Source organism: Pelophylax lessonae, assembly GCF_965119305.1.
Source record: "Pelophylax lessonae genome assembly, chromosome: 7".
NCBI lineage: Eukaryota > Metazoa > Chordata > Amphibia > Anura > Ranidae > Pelophylax > Pelophylax lessonae.
Genome location: NC_138774.1, coordinates 64,830,712 through 64,849,936, shown reverse-complemented (window position 1 = coordinate 64,849,936; position 19,225 = coordinate 64,830,712). Strand labels below are relative to the sequence as shown.

At 42.1% G+C, this 19,225-nt stretch overlaps 1 protein-coding gene across 1 annotated transcript in view; it reads right to left on the bottom strand.

The window, feature by feature from the left end:
• Positions 1–7,959: 7,959 nt before the first annotated feature.
• Positions 7,960–19,225, bottom strand: part of LOC309559488 (prolyl hydroxylase EGLN2-like) — a 61,639-nt gene continuing 50,373 nt past the window's right edge. Inside the window, exons 3-5 of the mRNA XM_082262762.1 lie at positions 18,324–18,460; positions 16,862–16,929; positions 7,960–8,401 (exon numbers count right to left, since the gene is read on the bottom strand). Of these exons, the coding sequence (XP_082118888.1) occupies positions 8,349–8,401; positions 16,862–16,929; positions 18,324–18,460 (258 nt within the window). The 3' untranslated portion in view covers positions 7,960–8,348. The remainder of the gene's footprint in view (positions 8,402–16,861; positions 16,930–18,323; positions 18,461–19,225) is intronic.

The window sequence follows — 19,225 nt, the reverse complement described above, 5'->3', positions numbered from 1 at the left end:
GATACAAGCAGATTGCTTTATCAGAGGACTGGGCATGGGGGGAGTAAACATTGTATCAGGAGACTAGGGGAGGGTAGGAAATAAGATATTTTGGGGTGATTTGGGACCTTTGACAGAAAAACATAGACATGGCGGAGACACATAGTGAAGAGTGGTGACTAGTTATTTGCCCTCTCTTGCTTTTTGAGCACAGATTCCACAGTACAGTTCCTCTTTAAAACTCTCATGCACAACAAATGAAGAGGGAGTAAAAAAAAAATGCTATATGGTCCCAGCTCCCATGAACTCTTCCGGTAGTGTTAGTATTGGCCCAGATGTTTTATATTGTGGTTAATTTCTCCTGGCCACTGGAGGACACTGCAGTGCATGGGCACAAAAGTCTTCTTTTATGTTCACAAGAACCAAAAACGATATTGGGAATAGAAAATGTGAGTAAAGTATACCCATGGCAAACTTGAAAAATGTTAATGTGGTTGAGAGCAAAGTGATGGCGACTCACTTGGCTGACTTGTCCAATCAGAAAGCTAGGGGAGATGGTGTTCAGGTTTTGTCGAGGTGGATAGTTTGTCGGTGGTCTTACAGGAGTGTTCAGATCACAAGACATTTGTAGGTAATAGTTTATCTTCAAGTACAAACAACTCCAACTGCCTGCTATAAGATACGGTGCGTTGTGGCAATTTCTTCTACATGAGAGAGGCTGCCTCATACCTTCCTTGTAAGTAAAAGATGTCTCTAAGAAGAAGAATATCAGTAGAAGTAAAGCACACTTGTCATATGCACATAACATCAAATAACACCCCCAGGCATCCTTTGGTGAAGCACACGTGTCCCATTCAGAGCTCTGTTGATCTCCATCGGCTGTGCCAAGCCAGAGAGGAATAACAAAGGTTATGGCTCTAAAGTTTCTGCTGAATAATTTTATACTGTGGCACACCCTCCGAACCAATGATCTAGAAGTGCAGTAATATTTAGGTTTTATAACACCGCTGTTTCATAATGCTGACTGTAAGGATTTCCTGTGTTTTTTTCACCTATCTTGTCTGGTGTTAAGTAAGGGTGCAGAAATGAAAACTGTCCTCAGGCCAATAAAGGCAATCAGCAAAACATCTGCTCGCCTTGATTTTACATCCTTTTCTCTTATGTGTTATAAACTCTGCTTTGCACTTAAAGAAAACTGCAAAGTCTAGGGATATCAAATTTGATATTAACGGTTAACATAAACCAGGAGTCTTTAAACTTTCTAAACAATGGGTCAGTTTATTATCCTTCAAACTTTAGAAGGGCCAGACTGTGGCCAGTGGGAGAGGAAAAATCTCCTGGCGTCAGTGGGAGTGAACAATGGCCCATCCTTTTTGTCCAGGAGACGAATAGTGCCCCATCATTGGTGTCAGTGGGAGAAATAGTGCCCCATCATTGGTGTCAGTGGGAGAAATAGTGCCCCGTCATTGGTGTCAGTGGGAGAAATAGTGCCCCATCATTGGTTTAATTGTGAGGAATAGTGGCCCACGGGCCCGATACAGGCAAGCAAGGGGCTGCATCCGGCCCCCCGGCTGCAGTTTGGAGATCACTGACAAACCATTTCCTTTAGATTGTAAGCTCTTACGAGCGAGGCCTCTCAGTCTGCACCCTTCTGTATTGTAACTGTACTGTCTCCCTTTATTTTGTACAAATTGTTGGTGCTATATAAAATCTGTATAATAAAAATAACCATTGTCTTTAGATTGCAAACTCCAATATAGAAGGCTCAAGAAGACCCTGCTCGTAGAAGTGTATTGTAACAGTACTGTTTTCTATATTTTTGTAAAGCGCTGCATACATTGTTGGCGCTATATAAATCCTGTATAACCATATAATTTGAAATCAAATTAATTAAAAAAAATTAAATGTCTGAATTCTGGAGGCATAAAAATTGCACGGATTATTGTAGCTATGTAATCATTAAAACTGAACTCTGAGAAACCTGAAGATTCTCCCTTGCTTTGGATATCTCCAAAGCATAGAGGAGAAGAGGCTATGGGGACCATTCTGGACCTACAGAAGCAGGGGATCAGATAAGTTAATCTACTTTTCCATGCCCCCTAGGCCCCAAGACAGCAGTTAACTCTTGCAGTGCTGGAAGGAATTTCAAGTTTTCTGGAGTTCAGCTTTAAAAATCATTAACTTTAGAAAATTCCTAAATCTGGCTTGCTATCAGCCTTTGCATGGTAGACTGGGAGAGGAAAGGTACAACTCAAATTCCAAAAAAGCTGGAACACTGTGTAAAAATCTACATACGAACAAAATGCATGATTTTCAAATCTCATAAACCCATAATTTGTTCACAATATAAAATAGAAAACATATTAAATGTTTAGACTGAGAAAATGTACAATTTTAGGAAAAAAATAAGGTAATTTTGAAATTTATAGCAGCTACACTTTTCAGAAGAGAAATGTCCCTTTCTTGCCTGATATAGGATTCTAACTGCTCAACAGTCCTGTATTTTTAGGTCATATTTGTTGTTTCAAGAGGCACCAAATATTTTCAATTGGTGAAAGGTTCTGACTGCAGGCAGACCAGTTAAGCACCTTAACTGACTCTGCTGCTACTCTTCCAACTTTTTTGGCACTAGAGGCCAATAAGGTGTCCTTCATGCTCGTGATATCACAATGAGCCTGCTTATAGGAAGAGAGAGCAGAGGGATGAGCTTATCAGCTTGTTTCTGGGCTAGCTATGTAGCCGTAGAGAAAATTCAGGGCTTGGTTATGGTAGGACTGGATAGACAAAAAAAATCTCTGGCAGGTAAAGCATCCCTTAATACTGTATGTATTTCAACTGCCTATTTAGTGGCTTGCCTGCAATTTAGCTTTTACCTTCATCTATTATTTTCTAAAAAATACTCTCTGAAACAACTTTTGCTGAAATTCTTGGTTACATAGTTGAAATTAAGACTTTTTAAATCAACAATAATGGTATTTCTACCAAATAAATAAACTGAAGAATGAAACAAAGTGTTTAGCAAGACTTGGGTGGAATTTGATGGTCATGGTAGAGGCTCATTGGTTGGCATGATGACCATTTATAGACCATAAAATATTTACTTTACTAGTCCAAGTCAATGTCTGCTCTGATTCCTGACCTCAATGAGGACATCCCTACAGTCTGAAGAGTTTAAACCAACCGACAACTTCTCACAAAATTTGCACTTTCATTGAGAAGCAAGAAAAGCGGAATTTAATACAAATTTGCAAAATGTTAAAGCGATCATAGCACCACCAGCGCCTACATACAGGTGCAGGGTTTCACTACCCTGGGCTCTTAACCAGCAAATTGGTTCCTTGATGCAAGAGTAAGATCCACAAGCCTTGCAGCAAAATATCTTGTCTACAAATATGTACAGTTTGTTAATCTCCTTTAAAATCACCCACTAGTGAATGGGCTTACCTGACTGGTTATAAATTGAATGGTCCTCCTGCTGTTCCTGAACTACACATCCCATGAGGCATTGTACAACTCTGACACTCACAGACATGACTAGGCATGATGGGAATTGTAGTTCCTGAACAACTGGAGGACCATAGTTTGAAGACCCCTGTGTTAGATGAATGGTTTGTGTAGGTCAGCCAGGGTTCCTTTAGAGATTGTTAGGGGTTCCTTGAGCAATCTCTTCCAGTGAAAAGTAACCACTGACACCAATGATTTTTTTTTTTTTTTTTACCTTTTTCAATGACCATGAGCTGTAGATATAATAATTATTAGCAGGGGTTCCTTGGAATCTTAAAGTTATTTCAAGAGTTGTTCAGTGTTAAAAAGATTAAAAAACGCTGTCCTAGGTATTCCTTTGCTATCAACCTGATAGAACACCTTTGGGATGAATTAGAGCTGAGACTGCGAGCAAGTCCTTCTCATCAAACATCAGTGCCGGACCTCACAAATGCGCTTCTTGAAAAATGGTCAAACATTCCCATAGTCACACTCCTAAACCTTGTGGACAGCCTTCCCAGAAGAGGAAGCCGTTATAGCTGCAAAGGGTGGGCCAACTCTATCTCGAACCTACAGACTAAGACTGGGATGCCAATAAAGTTCATGTACGTGTAAAGGCAAGTGTCCCAAAACTTTCGGTAATATAGTGTAGATTTGCAAATGTGTGCAAACTAAACACCTTGTTTTTAACGTGACTTGTTAGACAGGGTCAATTTGGTTTGTTGTAGGCTGGCTGGTAAGTGTGCTAACTGTGCTGGGATTTTTTGTTTTTTGATCAAGAGGTGGCAGCATCGCCTCCTGAACACCTGCAAACCTCCTTTCACTTCTGAAGAACAATCCGCCACTTGCTTTTCAGGAATCAGTAAACACTGCCACTATGAACAGAGGCATGGACTCCAGAGAGAGAGATATCATTTTGACCCAGTACACATTAGTAAAACCTTATCTGGAATATGCAGTTCAGTTTTGGGCACTAGTTCTTAAAAAGGATATCTGGGAACTGGAGAAAGTGTAGAGAAGGGCAACCAAACTGATAAGAGGCATGGAGGACCTCAGCTATGAGAAAAGATTAGAGGAACTGAATTTATTCTCTCTTGAAAAGCGGAGATTAAGGGGGGATATGATCAACATGTATAAATACATAAGGGGGTCCATATAGTGAACTTGATGTTGAGTTATTTACTTCAAGGTCAACACAGAGGACAAGGGGGCACTCTTTATGTCTAGAGGAAAACAGATTTCGTCTCCAAATACGGAAAGGTTTCTTCACCGTAAGAGCTGTGAAAATGTGGAATAGACTCCCTCCAGAGGTGGTCCAGCTAGCTTACTAGATTGCTTTGAAAAAGGCCTGGATTCTTTTCTGGGTGTACTTAATATAAGTGGGTACTAATATTTATAGGTAAAGTTGATCCATGGAATATCTGATTGCCAGGACAGGAAGGAATTTTTTTCCCCTGCTGTAGCAAATTGGATCAGGCTTTGCTGGGGTTTTTTCGCCTTCCTCTGGATCAACTGCAGGTATAGGATTGTGTATATGGGATTTTATGGTTGGGTTTTCAATACTGTTTTTTTTTTTTATTGGTTGAGCCAGATGGACTTGTGTCTTTTTTCAACCTGACTAACTATGTAACTATGTAGTGCCAGCCTGCAAAATGACTGAATTTCTAGAACATATAGCTGTATACTGGCCATCTATAGGAAATTGCCCTGTTTTTCGTTCACAGCAGATGAAGCGTATTAACACCAGAGGCAGCTAAAACCCAGCTTCCCCCCCAGATCTATAAATACTCCTGAACATACTTCTATACCCACCACCACCAATGGAACACCCGGACTCAGCGCTATGTAATGAGGTAATTTTTATTGCAGCTGTTACAATATAAATCAGTATTTCTTTCTTAGACATCCGATCTCCACCCCAGCTTGTTGTGGGCAAAGGGGCGATAGAATAAAAAAAAAAAAAAAAACACATGTGAATTCCACACGCGCACACTCATATTAACCCTTTCAACTGCTAGAGCCCGAGCCCTGCTTCAAGCAGACAGAGGAAACGCATCATGTCTGGACAGCGGGTCATCTTTGGAAAAAGTCTCGCACTTTAGGGATTGTTTCCATTTGCCCCATCATCTCTTTTTTTACATGGATGTTAATTACGGGTTGGGGTAAATAAAAGCTTTTAGTAACATTTGCAGATGTGAAAGAGTATGGAGCAGCAGAGATCATCTATGGGTGCATAGCAGGACTGGGAGGATACAGCAATGGGCTATAAAATACGACATTTAGAATTTAGTGCGAAAATTTTAATTTTAAGAACGTTCATTCAAGTTTCTAATCATTAGCGGGATCAAATCAAATCAACATTCATTTTTGATTGCAATGATGAGAAAATTCGAAGATGAACGATGGAGAATTTTTCTCAAACAAGTTTCCAAGACATTATGCACACAGGACGTTTTAATCGCTGCTTTTTGCTGAATTTTTTTCTGCCTCTAAACGCCCCTCAATCTTGGCCTATGTGTCCATGCACATGTAGGCATTTACGGTCATTTAGAGGCAGAGCGTTCAGGAGCAGCAGCGTTTTGGTCGAAAAAAAACGCCTGATGCACCTAAATGCGTTTAAACGCACTTTTAAGCGTTAGGCGCGTCAAGCAATGTTCATTCTTTTTAATGACCAGAATAAAATTAATTTAAAATCAAACTATATGGCTGAATTTGCATCGCATTCGGACCAAACTCTTGCAGGACCCTTTTTTTTGTTCGCACCAGAATCAAGTCACATGGCTGTTCACACCCATGCCATCCGATTCCTGTCCGAATTCACAGTTCGCACTGCGATCTGTGAACCGATCTGGGGGTGTCATTAACTAAATAAAGACCAGCCACCGCAGATATACTGCGACAGGCTGGCTCTCCTGTGCAAACCGCCGTATGGGTACATCGGCTAGCGGGAGCGGGTCTCAGGCACGTGCGACCGCTCTCTAGCCCTGCGGTGTGCCGTTGTAAACACAGCACAACGCTCATCTGTCACTGACTGAAACAGGGCTCCTGTTTTCCGAAATAACAGGAACATAGGAGCCCTGTTTCAGTCAGTGACAGATGAGCATTGTGCTGTGTTTACAACGGCACACCGCAGGGCTAGAGAGCGGTCGCGCGTGCCTGAGACCCGCTCCCGCTAGCCGATGTACCCGTACGGCGGTTTGCACAGGAGAGCCAGCCTGTCGCAGTATATCTGCGGAGAAACAGGGCTCCTATGTTCCTGTTATTTCGGAAAACAGGAGCCCTGTTTCCATCCATCAAGTCTGGCCCCCACACAGTTCTAATCACCCCCTAGGTAATCCTTTGATCGCCTCTGGTGTTAACCCCTTCCCTGCCAGTGTCATTATTACAGTAACAGTGCATATTTTTAGCACGGATTACTGTAGTAATGTCACTGGTACCCCCAAAAGTGTCAGTTAGGGGTCAGATCTGTCCGCCGCAATGTCACAGTCCCGCTAAAAATCGCAGATCGCCCCCCATTACTAGTAAAAAAAGATAATTAAATAAATAAAAATGATATAAATCTTTCCCCTACTTTGTAGACGCGATAACTTGTGCGCAAACCAATCAAAATACACTTATCAGGATTTTTTTTACCAAAAATATGTGGCAAAATACAAATTGGCCAAAATTGATGAAAAAATTAGATTTTTAAATTTTTTTATTGGGAATGTTCAATAGCAGAAAGTAAAAAATACTGCTTTTTTTTTTTTTTTTTTTTTTTCAAAATTGTCGCTATTTTTGGTTTATAGCGCATAATCAAAAAACCTCAGAGGTGATCAAACACCACCAAGAAAGCCCTGTTTGTAGGGGGAAAGAAAGGTTGTCAAATTTATCTGGGTACAGCGTCGCACGGCCGCACAGTTGTTAAGGGGGCAAATCATTCCGGTCCAGAAGTGGTTACCTTTGTATTGACACCTGCAGCGGTTCGCAGAGGACAGTGTGAACTACTGGCGATTAAGGTGAGATGCAGGAACCCACACTAGATCCGCAGGGTTTCCCCGCATTACACCAGTGTGAACTGGCCCTAAAGTGGAGATACACTTTAAATTCACCTGTTGTTACTTTGCTCAGCATGGGCAAAGCACAGGTTCACTTGAAATTGGTCCAAAAAGGCTGCATTCATTCCAATGTTTAAAGAATCCCATCCCACAGACCTGGATGAGTCCCTACAGCAAAAGACACAGCATTCAGGACATATCCCCAATGTGTAGATTTTTTTTTTGTTTATCCAGGATCAGCAATATGCCCAGTATTAACCTATTTATTAAACACTGCTGCAAATGTTACCAGTAGCTTCAGGCCATAATTACCATGATTTCTTTGTATTCCCTCCTTCTCCTCCATACTGTCATACAGTACAGTAAGTGTTCTATTCTGTGACTTTGTTCACATTTGTTAGCATCTCTTCCCCTGCCATGTCTCCACTATGCAATAGGCCCCTCTTTTAGAATACCCCATATCAGATTCTCATTCCTCTTCCTCCTCTTAGAACAGACCACATACAAATTCAGGGAGAGACCCTTGATGCCTTCCTCCCGGCCCCCCAAGATCCTTGTGCAATGTTTTCATGAACATTCAATAATTCTGAAGCAGTTTGCAGATACCAGGTGCCACCCCTGTGCAATATTCTGCAGGGTGCAACCCCCATCTGCATGTCCTTTATTCACATTTCAAGAAAATCCTTATAGGCCAAGCGGGCAAATCAAATAAGTGAGATCTCCACAGCCGCAGGTAGGCTTCTCCGCTGTGCCCGACAATCGACGCTCAGCCCTGGCAGGGTGATAGCAGCTTTCCATTCCACAGAGGTCCCCACAGAATGACCGCTAGGAGATTTGCTGGCCCTCCCGTCACACGGTGCCGCCATGAGAGACGGGAACCTGAATTCCTTTCTGTCCGCTGGCTGGAAGAGGAGACAGAAAAAGAAAAATCTCAATTTTCAGGAATGGTTAATAGCTTACAGAGTATACTTTCACCTATAATAAGGGAGGAATAAGTCAATTAATTAAGCATTAAATAACGACCTACAACCAGTTTATTGCCTTAACAACTTCATGCCTTTTTTGACATTTGTTGTTTACAAGTTGAAATAAGTATTTTTTGCTTGAAAATTACTTAGAACCCCCAAACATTATATATATTGTTTAGCAGAGATCCTAGAGAATAAAATGGCGATCGTTGCAATATTTTATGTCACAAGGTATTTGCGTAGCGCTCTTACAAACACAATTTCTTTCGAAGAAATACACTTTCATGAATTAAAAAAAAAAAAAAACAGTAAAGTTAGCGCCAATTTTTTTCTATAATGTGAAAGATGATATTACGCCGAGTAAATAGATACCTAACATGTAATGCTTTAAAATTGCGCTCACTTGTGGAATGGCGACAAACCACGGTACTTGAAAATCTCCATAGGCGATGCTTTAATAAAATTTAACGGTTACCTGTTTAGAGTTACAGAGGAGGTCTAGTGCTAGAATTTCTTGTTCTCGCTCTAACAATTGCGGCAATATCTCACATGTGTGGTTTGAACACCGTTTACATATGTGGGCGCGCCTTTCGTAAGCGTTCGCTTCTGTATGCGAGCTCGGAGGGACATAGCACTCTAAATTATTTTATGTATTTTTTTACACTGTCCCTTCAAAAAAAAAAAAAAAATGTTTGATCACTTTTATTGCTATCACAAGGAATGTAAACATCCCTTGTGACAGTAATAGGCAGTGACAGGTACTCTTTATAGAGAGATCCGGGGTCTAAATAGCCCCAAACCCTCCTCTGCACTTAAAACTATTCAAAAGTCTTGAATATTAAATATCTGGTGCCTTTAAGGCTCCAGTAACCGGAAGTGATTTATTGACATCGCTTCCGGGTTTCTACATCGGAAACCCGATCAAAGACAAATCCGGCTTTGTTCGGGTCTTCGGCCAGCCGGCTGGTCGCTTGGGAATCCCGGGGAGACGGAGACCCCAGGGAACCACAGAAGGCAACGGGAGGGGGGGAGACGATGTCCCCTCTCGCTCCTTGTAATAATAACTGAGCAGCTGCTCAGCCGCATCGGTTGTAATTACAAGAAAGCCGACCGTCGGCTCTCACCACGGTACAACCCCCTGAAGCCGAGGCCGCATATTTGCGTTCAGCTGGGGTGAAGGTGTTAAAAAAAAATTCCAGGTATAGATATATTATACTGTACATAGTTATATTAGACCAGCTTGGACCAATGTAACTATGTATATCCACTTCAGCTCCGGAATGTTTTACCCCCATCATGACCAGGCCATTTTTTGCTATGCGGCACTTCACTAATTTTACTGACAATTGGGCAGTCATTCAATGCTGTACCCAAACTAATTTTAAACTATTTTTATTCCCTACAAATAGAGCTTTCTTTTGGTGGTATTTGATCAACTCTGGGTTTTTTAATTTTTATTATATAAATGAAAAAACAACAATTTTGAAAATAAATAAATATATATATATATATATATATATATATATATATATATATATATATATAAATACTTTCTGCTATAAAACATATCCAATAATAAAAAAATTTAAATCACTGGATAAATTTAGGCCACAATGTTTTCTGCTACATGTCTTTGGTAAAAAAAAAAATCCCAATAAGTGTATATTGACTGGTTTGCGTGAAAGTTACCGAATAGCGTCTACAAACTATGGGATATATACTAGATTTTTTTTGTACTAGTAATGGTGGCAATCAGCGATTTATTATAATGGGACGGCAATAGAGCAGCAAACAATCTGACACTAACTGATGCTGGGGGGACTAGCTAACTGCCACTGACAATATTACAGTGATCAGTGCTTATATGCACTGTCACTGTACTGACACTAGGCAGGAAGGGGTAAACACCTAGGTCAATCAAGGGGTTAAAACGTGTGCCTAACAAGGGTTTATGTTGACAAAAACTTGAACCACTTCAGCCCCGGAAGGTTTTGCCCCCTTAATGACCAGGCCATTTTTTTGCGATACGGTACTGCAGTACTTTAACTGACAATTGCACAGTCGGGCGATGCTGTACCCAATAAAATTGATGTCCTTTTTTTCCCTCCAGTACAGCTTTCTTTTGGTGGTATTTGAGCACCTCTACGATTTTTACTTTTTGCGCTATAAATAAAAAAAAAAGAGCGACAATTTTGAAAAAAAATAAAATAAATAAAATTATATATATAATTTTTATTTTTTTTTTACTTCCTGCTATAAAACATATCCAATAATTTTTTTTTTTCTTTAAAAAATGTATGCTGCTACATATTTTTCAAAAAAATAAAAAAAATCCCAATAAGCGTATATTGATGCGCAAAAGTTATAGCGTCTACAAACTATGGGATATATACTGGGATTTGTATTTTATTTTATTTTTTAGACTAGTAATGGCGGCGATCAGCGACTTCTAGCGGGACTGCGATATTGCGACAAACTGACACTTTGTGGGAACCGGTGACACTAATACAGTAATCAGTGATAATATTATACATCGTCGCTGTACTAATGACACTGGCTGGGAAGGGGTTAACATCTAAGGCGATGAAAGGATTGAATGTGTGCCTAACCAGTGTTTTTGTGTTTACGGTGAGCTGCTTTTACTAAGGGGATGTGCTGGATTTATTCTCTGCTCTGCAGGGAAACAAAATCCAGCACATCCCCATTGACAGGACAGAGCTCTGCCTTGTTTATATAGGAAGAGCTCTGTTCTGTCTTCCTCCTCGCCGATCTGCGGGTGCCGGTGGACATCCATTGGCCAGCACCTGCTTATCGGCTTGTGCTGTGACTACGTGTGCATCCTACCCAGAAGTGCTGGATCACGTACTAGGTATGTGATCTGGCACAGAGAGCCACTTTGCTGCTGTATAATTGTGTTATGCGGTCAGCAAGTGATTAACATGCATGTGATGGGTTATTTTCTTTCAGCCTCTAAACCTCTATGAGTACACGGACACATATGCTAACAGAGGGGCATACACCCCTATGAGTACACGGACACATATGCTAACAGAGGGGCATACACCCCTATGAGTACACGGACACATAGGCTAACAGAGGGGCATAAACCCCTATAAGTGCACATACACATAGGCTAACAGAGGGGCATAAACCCCTATGAGTGCACGGACACATAGACTAACAGAGGAGCATAAACCCCTATGAGTGCACGGACACATAGACTAACAGAGGGGCATACACCCCTATGAGTGCACGGACACATAGACTAACAGAGGGGCATACACCCCTATGAGTGCACGGACACATAGACTAACAGAGGGGCATACACCCCTATGAGTGCACAGACACATAAGCTAACAGAGGGGCATACACCCCTATGAGTGCACGGACACATAGACTAACAGAGGAGCATAAACCCCTATGAGTACACGGACATATAGGCTAACAGAGGGGCATAAACCCCTATGAGTGCACAGACACATAGGCTAACAGAGGGGCATACACCCCTATGAGTGCACAGACACATAGGCTAACAGAGGGGCATAAACCCCTATGAGTACACTGACACATAGACTAACAGAGGGGCATACACCCCTATGAGTGCACGGACACATAGGCTAACAGAGGGGCATAAACCCCTATGAGTGCACAGACACATAGGCTAACAGAGGGGCATAAACCCCTATTAGTGCACAGACACATAGGCTAACAGAGGGGCATAAACCCCTATGAGTGCACAGACACATAGACTAACAGAGGGGCATACACCCCTATGAGTGCACAGACACATAGACTAACAGAGGGGCATAAACCCCTATGAGTACACGGACACATAGGCTAACAGAGGGGCATACACCCCTATGAGTGCACAGACACATAGACTAACAGAGGGGCATACACCCCTATGAGTGCACAGACACATAGACTAACAGAGGGGCATACACCCCTATGAGTGCACAGACACATAGACTAACAGAGGGGCATACACCCCTATGAGTGCACAGACACATAGACTAACAGAGGGGCATAAACCCCTATGAGTACACGGACACATAGGCTAACAGAGGGGCATACACCCCTATGAATGCACAGACACATAGACTAACAGAGGGGCATACACCCCTATGAGTGCACAGACACATAGACTAACAGAGGGGCATATACCCCTATGAGTTCACTGACACATAGACTAACAGAGGGGCATATACCCCTATGAGCGCACAGACACATAGACTAACAGAGGGGCATACACCCCTATGAGTGCACAGACACATAGGCTAACAGAGGGGCATACACCCCTATGAGTGCACGGACATATAGACTAACAGAGGGGCAGGCATAAACCCCTATGAGTACACGGACACATAGACTAACAGAGGGGCATATACCCCTATGAGTACACAGACACATAGGCTAACAGAGGGGCATACACCCCTACGAGTACACGGACACAGACTAACAGAGGGACATAAACCCCCATGAGTACACGGACACATAGGCTAACAGAGGGGCATACACCCCTATGAGTACACGGACACATAGACTAACAGAGGGGCATACACCCCTATGAGTGCACGGACACAGACTAACAGAGGGGCATACACCCCTATGAGTGCACGGACACATAGACTAACAGAGGGGCATACACCCCTATGAGTGCGCGGACACATAGACTAACAGAGGGGCATAAACCCCTATGAGTGCACGGACACATAGACTAACAGAGGGGCATACACCCCTATGAGTGCACGGACACATAGACTTACAGAGGGGCATACACCCCTATGAGTGCACGGACACATAGACTAACAGAGGGGCATACACCCCTATGAGCGCACAGACACATAGACTAACAGAGGGGCATAAACCCCTATGAGTGCACGGACACATAGACTAACAGAGGGGCATACACCCCTATGAGTGCACAGACACATAGACTAACAGAGGGGCATAAACCCCTATGAGTACACGGACACATAGGTTAACAGAGGGGCATACACCCCTATGAGTGCACAGACACATAGACTAACAGAGGGGCATTTAGAGGCAGAAAAAAATGCATAATGCCTGTAAAAGCAGCATTTTTGATTTCCAGTCTGCACGAGGCCTAAACAAAACTGGAGGTTGTCACCGCTCACAAAGCTGCAGCATTAGATACTTACCTCCAATGTCTGGACAATGCAAATGTTTGTACAATTTTCATGGACACAATACTTTAATAAAAATAATTTATTAAAAAAAAAAAAAAAAAAAAACTCTTGATTCTTTGCCCTATTTTTCATGGATCTGCTTTGTTAGACGTATATAGTTACATAGTTACATAGTAGGTGAGGTTGAATAAAGACAATAGTCCATCCAGTTCAACCTGTGTAGGTGTGTGTGGCTGTAATCATCTCACATACCCCTGAATGTTCTGATCCTTGAGATGCAAGTCTAAGAGTCTTTTGAAAGCCACCATACTACCCGCAGAGACCACCTCTTGTGGTAGAGAATTCCACAATCTTGTAGCCCTAACAGTAAAGAACCCCCCCACGTTGCCTGAGGTTAAAACGCTTCTCCTCTAATCGCATTGTATGCCCTCGAGTCCTCATGCAATCCCTTCGAATGAACAGCTTTTTTTCTAAGCTGGGATCCCCATTAAGATATTTATAAATTGCTATCATGTCCCCCCTCAGACGTCTCTTCTCCAGGGAGAATAAATCGAGCGATTGTAGACGCTCTTCATAGTCAAGGTCCTCCAATCCCCTAATTAGTTTAGTTGCCCTTCTCTGGACTCTCTCCAGCTCCAACACATCCCTCCTGAGGACTGGCGACCAGAACTGGACAGAATACTCCAGATGCGGTCGGACCAGAGTTTTATAAAGTGGAAGGATTATAGTCTTATCTCTGGAATACATCCCTTTCTTTATGCATGCTAATATTCTGCTGGCTTTGGCAGCTGCCGCTTGACATTGCATGCTGTTGCCTAATCTATCATCAACCAAGACTCCCAGATCCTTCTCCATTTTTGATTCCCCCAAGGGTTCCCCTCCTAACGTGTATTGTGCTTTTATGTTTTTAGTCCCCAAGTGCAAAACCTTACACTTCTCCACGTTAAACCTCATTTGCCATGTCGTTGCCCACTCTGTAATTTTGTCCAGGTCATTCTGTAGGATATCTGCTTCATGCTGTGCAGTTATTGCTCTGGCCAATTTTGTGTCATCTGCAAAAACTGATAACGCACTACTGATCCCGACCTCAATGCTGTTTATGAATAAATTGAACAAGGTTGGTCCCAGGACTGAGCCCTGGGGCACCCCGCTTACAACCTCAGACCAGTCTGAGTATGCGCTGTTTATTACCACTCTTTGGACACGCCCTTTAAGCCAATTCCGTATCCAAGAGCAAACCCTGCTGTCGATACCTGCAGACCTTACTTTATAAATTAAGCGCTTGTGGGGAACTGTATCAAACGCCTTAGCGAAATCCAAGTACACCACATCCACTGGTCTCCCCCTATCTAGCTCACAGCTCACCTCCTCGTAGAATGCTAAGAGATTGGTTTGACAAGAACGCCCATTTGTAAACCCGTGCTGATTACTGCTGATGATGTTGTTGTCTTTAGCAAACTCTACGATATAGTCCCTTATCATCCCCTCCAGAAGTTTACATACTATTGATGTCAAACTGACAGGCCTATAATTTCCCGGGATATGCCTCTGGCCCTTTTTGAATATCGGAATCACGTTAGCTTTCTTCCAATCCCCTGGTACATCTCCTGTCCTAATACTGTCAGCAAAGATCAGGAACAGTGGTCTGGATATAACCTTACTGAGTTCCTTGAGCACTCTCGGATGTATGCCATCCGGGCCTGGTGATTTGTTTGTGTTGAGTTTATCCAGCCTTTCCCTGATTTCACCCTCTGTTAGCCATAGTGGCAAGTCCTGTGTATTACTACTAACCAAACAGTCATGGTCAGTGTACCCTTCCTTTTCCTGTGTAAAGACTGACGAGAAAAAAGCATTCAGCACGGTTGCTTTTTCAGTGTCCTCTGTAACCATCCTCCCATCGTCGTTAATTATGTGTGCAATATGCTCTGCCCTAGTTTTTTTGCTGTTGATATATTTAAAGAATTTCTTTGGGTTTTTTTTACTATCCTCCGCTATTTGTCTCTCAAAGTTGATTTTAGCCATCTTGATTTCTTGTTTACTTTTCTTATTTGCCTCCTTGTATAGCTCGAAAGTCGATACTTTGCCCTCTTGATTTATACTTCTTGAAGGCCAATTTTTTTCCCCTAATAAGTTTTTTGACGCTACGGTTTAGCCAGCCAGGTTTGGCTTTGTCTCTTCTAAATTTATTTCCCATAGGAATGCACTGCAAGATGCCTTTGCCTAATATGTTCCTAAAGCATTCCCATTTTTCCTCTGTGGTCAGGGATCCCAGGGTTTGGTCCCAGTTTACCCTTTCCATCAATGAGTACAATTTTGGAAAGTTTGCCCTTCTGAAGTTTAGGGTTCTTATGTTCCCCACTTGCCTTGTTATATTGTTATTTACACTAAATGTGATCATCCTGTGATCGCTAGAGCCCAGATTGTCCTGGACTCCTACCTGCGAGATTAGGTCTGGGTCATTAGTGATCAATAGATCCAGGACTGCATTTTCTCTAGTCGGAGAGTCCACCAACTGTGACATGTAATTATCCAGTAAGGTTTCCGTGAATAGGCGGGCCTTCTGTGAGTGTGCAGTCCCCTTGTCCCAGTCAATGTCGGGATAATTGAAGTCCCCCAATATGACTGATCCCAATTTTGCCACTTTACTCATTAGTGCTAAGAATTCCAGCTCTACCTCCTCCCCTTGGTTAGGTGGCCTATAGCAAACCCCCACAATTACTTTCCCCTTTTCTCCTTCCCTATGGAGTTCAACCCACACAGATTCTAAATCCATGCTCATCCCATCCGTCATTATAATGTAATTTTACTAAGTTTACCACACTGGTGCGGTGCAGGAACCACATGTAATTTGAACAGGAACTGCACTGCATTCCTGTTCAAATCACATGTGATTCTGCAGCAGTGCGATTGGAGCCGTTCATTTTGTATGGCTCAAATTGCACCACATTCGCACCAAACTCATGCAGAACCCTTTCTTTGTCCGCACCAAAATCGGATCGCATGAGTGTTCACGCCCATGCGATCCATTTCTGCAGATCGCACTGCGCTGTGCAAACCGATTGTGGGGTGTCCTTAACCTAACTTCACTGTGAATTCGCACCGCATCCAGTGTGAACCGGCCCTACAAATACAATACCCTTTCCCTTCATTAGGACTGTTCTACATTTCTGTACAGCTGCAAGTTAGAAGCAAACATATATTTCTAACCTATGATTTACAGGCAACCGACTGTCTCTCCTCTTACCTAATCTGTATTTATCTATGGCCTCTGATCGTTCTTTTGCATCGAAATACCAGACAGTAATTGCATACCTGTGGATGAAGAAGAAAAACAGGAATGTCACTATACCCAGACTATGACATAATATGGTAATAACCTAAACCTTCAAATTCATCCTAGGGCCTAATGAACATGGACCCATAAATAGTGGGCGTATATCTGCGCCTGGGATACACAGCTGCCACATACAGCGGACTATAATAATGAATGGTTATTTGGGGTTGTAAGCAGGTTTATATCCCTGCTCAACCAAAGAAAATAAAAAAAAAAAAAAAAAAACCTTTAAGATAAAGCTCTGTCCATGCATGACTACAGACAGATTTTATAGGTACACACACACACAGACTATTGCTAAAAGTATTGGAACGCTTAGTTTTCTCTGTTTTGCTCCATTTTTTTCAATATTATTTTTACTTTTTAGTTGATTTGCATTCTTGTATCTTCAATGTCACTGTTTTTTATACTGTTTTTGCACCCATTTCTTACTGTATGTTATTTGTGCTGTTTTTTGGTACACAAATAAAGTTGTTTTGATTGAAAAAAAAAAAAAAGTATTGGAACGCCTGCCTTTACACACACATTTAATGGCATCCCAGTCTTAGTCCGTAGGGTTCAATATTGAGTTGGCCAACCCTTTGCAGCTATAACAGCTTCAATTCTTCTGGGAAGGCTGTCCACAAGGTTTAGGAGTGTGTCTATGGGAGTGTTTAACCATTCTTCCAGAAGCGCATTTGTGAGGTCAGGCACTGATGTTGGACGAGAAGGCCTGGCTTGCAGTCTCCGCTCAGGTTGAGGTGAGGACTCTGTGCAGGCCAGTCAAGTTCCTCCACCCCAAACTCACTCATCCATGTCTTTATGGACATTGCTTTGTGCACTGGTCCAAATCATTTGGTGGAGGGGGGGGATTATGGTGTGGGATTGTTTTTCAGGGGTTGGGCTTGGCCCCTTAGTTCCAGTGAAGGGAACTCTTAAGGCGTCAGCATACCAAGACATGTAGGACAATTTTATGCTCCCAATTTTGTGGGAACAGTTTTGGGATGGCCCCTTCCTGTTCCAACATGACTGCGCACCAGTGCACAAAGCAAGATCCATAAAGTCATGGATGAGCGAGTTTGAGGTGGAAGAACTTGACTGGCCTGCACAGAGTCCTGTCCTCAACCTGATAGAACATCTTTGGGATAAAGTCCAACATCAGTGCCTGACTTCACAAATGCGCTTCTGGAAGAATGGTCAAACATTCCCATAGACACACTCCTAAACCATGTGGACAGCCTTCCCAGAAGAGTTGAAGCTGTTATAGCTGCAAAGGGTGGGCCAACTCATTGAACCCTACGGACTAAGACTGGGATGCCATAATAATTAATGTGCGTGTAAAGGCGATATATTGGTGATATAGTGTATGTTATATACAGGCAGAGATACTCACCGCATGGCATAGGCTGGTTTTACTTCATGAGGATTTCGCCGATCAGACCAGAATATTAACAGACGGTCAAACACTGGCTCGATATTGGCTACAACTGATCGGCCTTCTGGGAAGATTTGTAGAAGTCCCCCATGGACCTAATAAAAAAAAAAAAAAAACGATAAAGGAAAGTACAAATTGTAATTTATTTTTTTTTTTTTTTTTTTGCTACTCTTCAATCTTTAGGGTGAATGCATCAGGATATACTTGCTGTGGATCATTTTAGCTCTTTCCAGCATTCCAAGCAAAATCTAAGTGCATGCTCTCTGTCCCCCTATACCAGCACTGGCTGAGCTTAGCTTTGCTGGGATAGGGGGAAGGGAAAGTATCCACTTCAGCTTCAGGAGATTTTACCCCCTTCATTATCAGGCCATTTTTTGCTTTTTAGCATTGCGCTACTTTAACTGGTAATGGCACGGTCATGCAACGCTGTACCCAAGTAAAATTTATATCATTTTTTTTTAACAGAAACAGAGCTTTCTTTTGGTGGTATTTAATCACCCCTGGGTTTTTTTTTTTTTTTATTTTACAAACGAAAAATAATTTTGAAAAAAAAAATACTATTACTATTTGTTAAAAAATAAATGTAGACAAAATTGTATTCTGCTAAAGGTCTTTCGTAAAAAAAAAAATCACTATAAGTGTATATTGATAGGTTTGTATAAAAGTTATAGCGCCTACAAACAATTATTATTATAATACAGGCTTTATATAGCGCCAACAGTTTGAGCAGCGCTTTACAATATGAGGGAAGACAATACAGTTACAATACAATTCAATACAGAGGAATTAGAGGGCCCTACTCGTTAGAGCTTACAATCTAGAAGGGAGGGTCAAGTGAAACAAAAGGCAATAACTGTGGG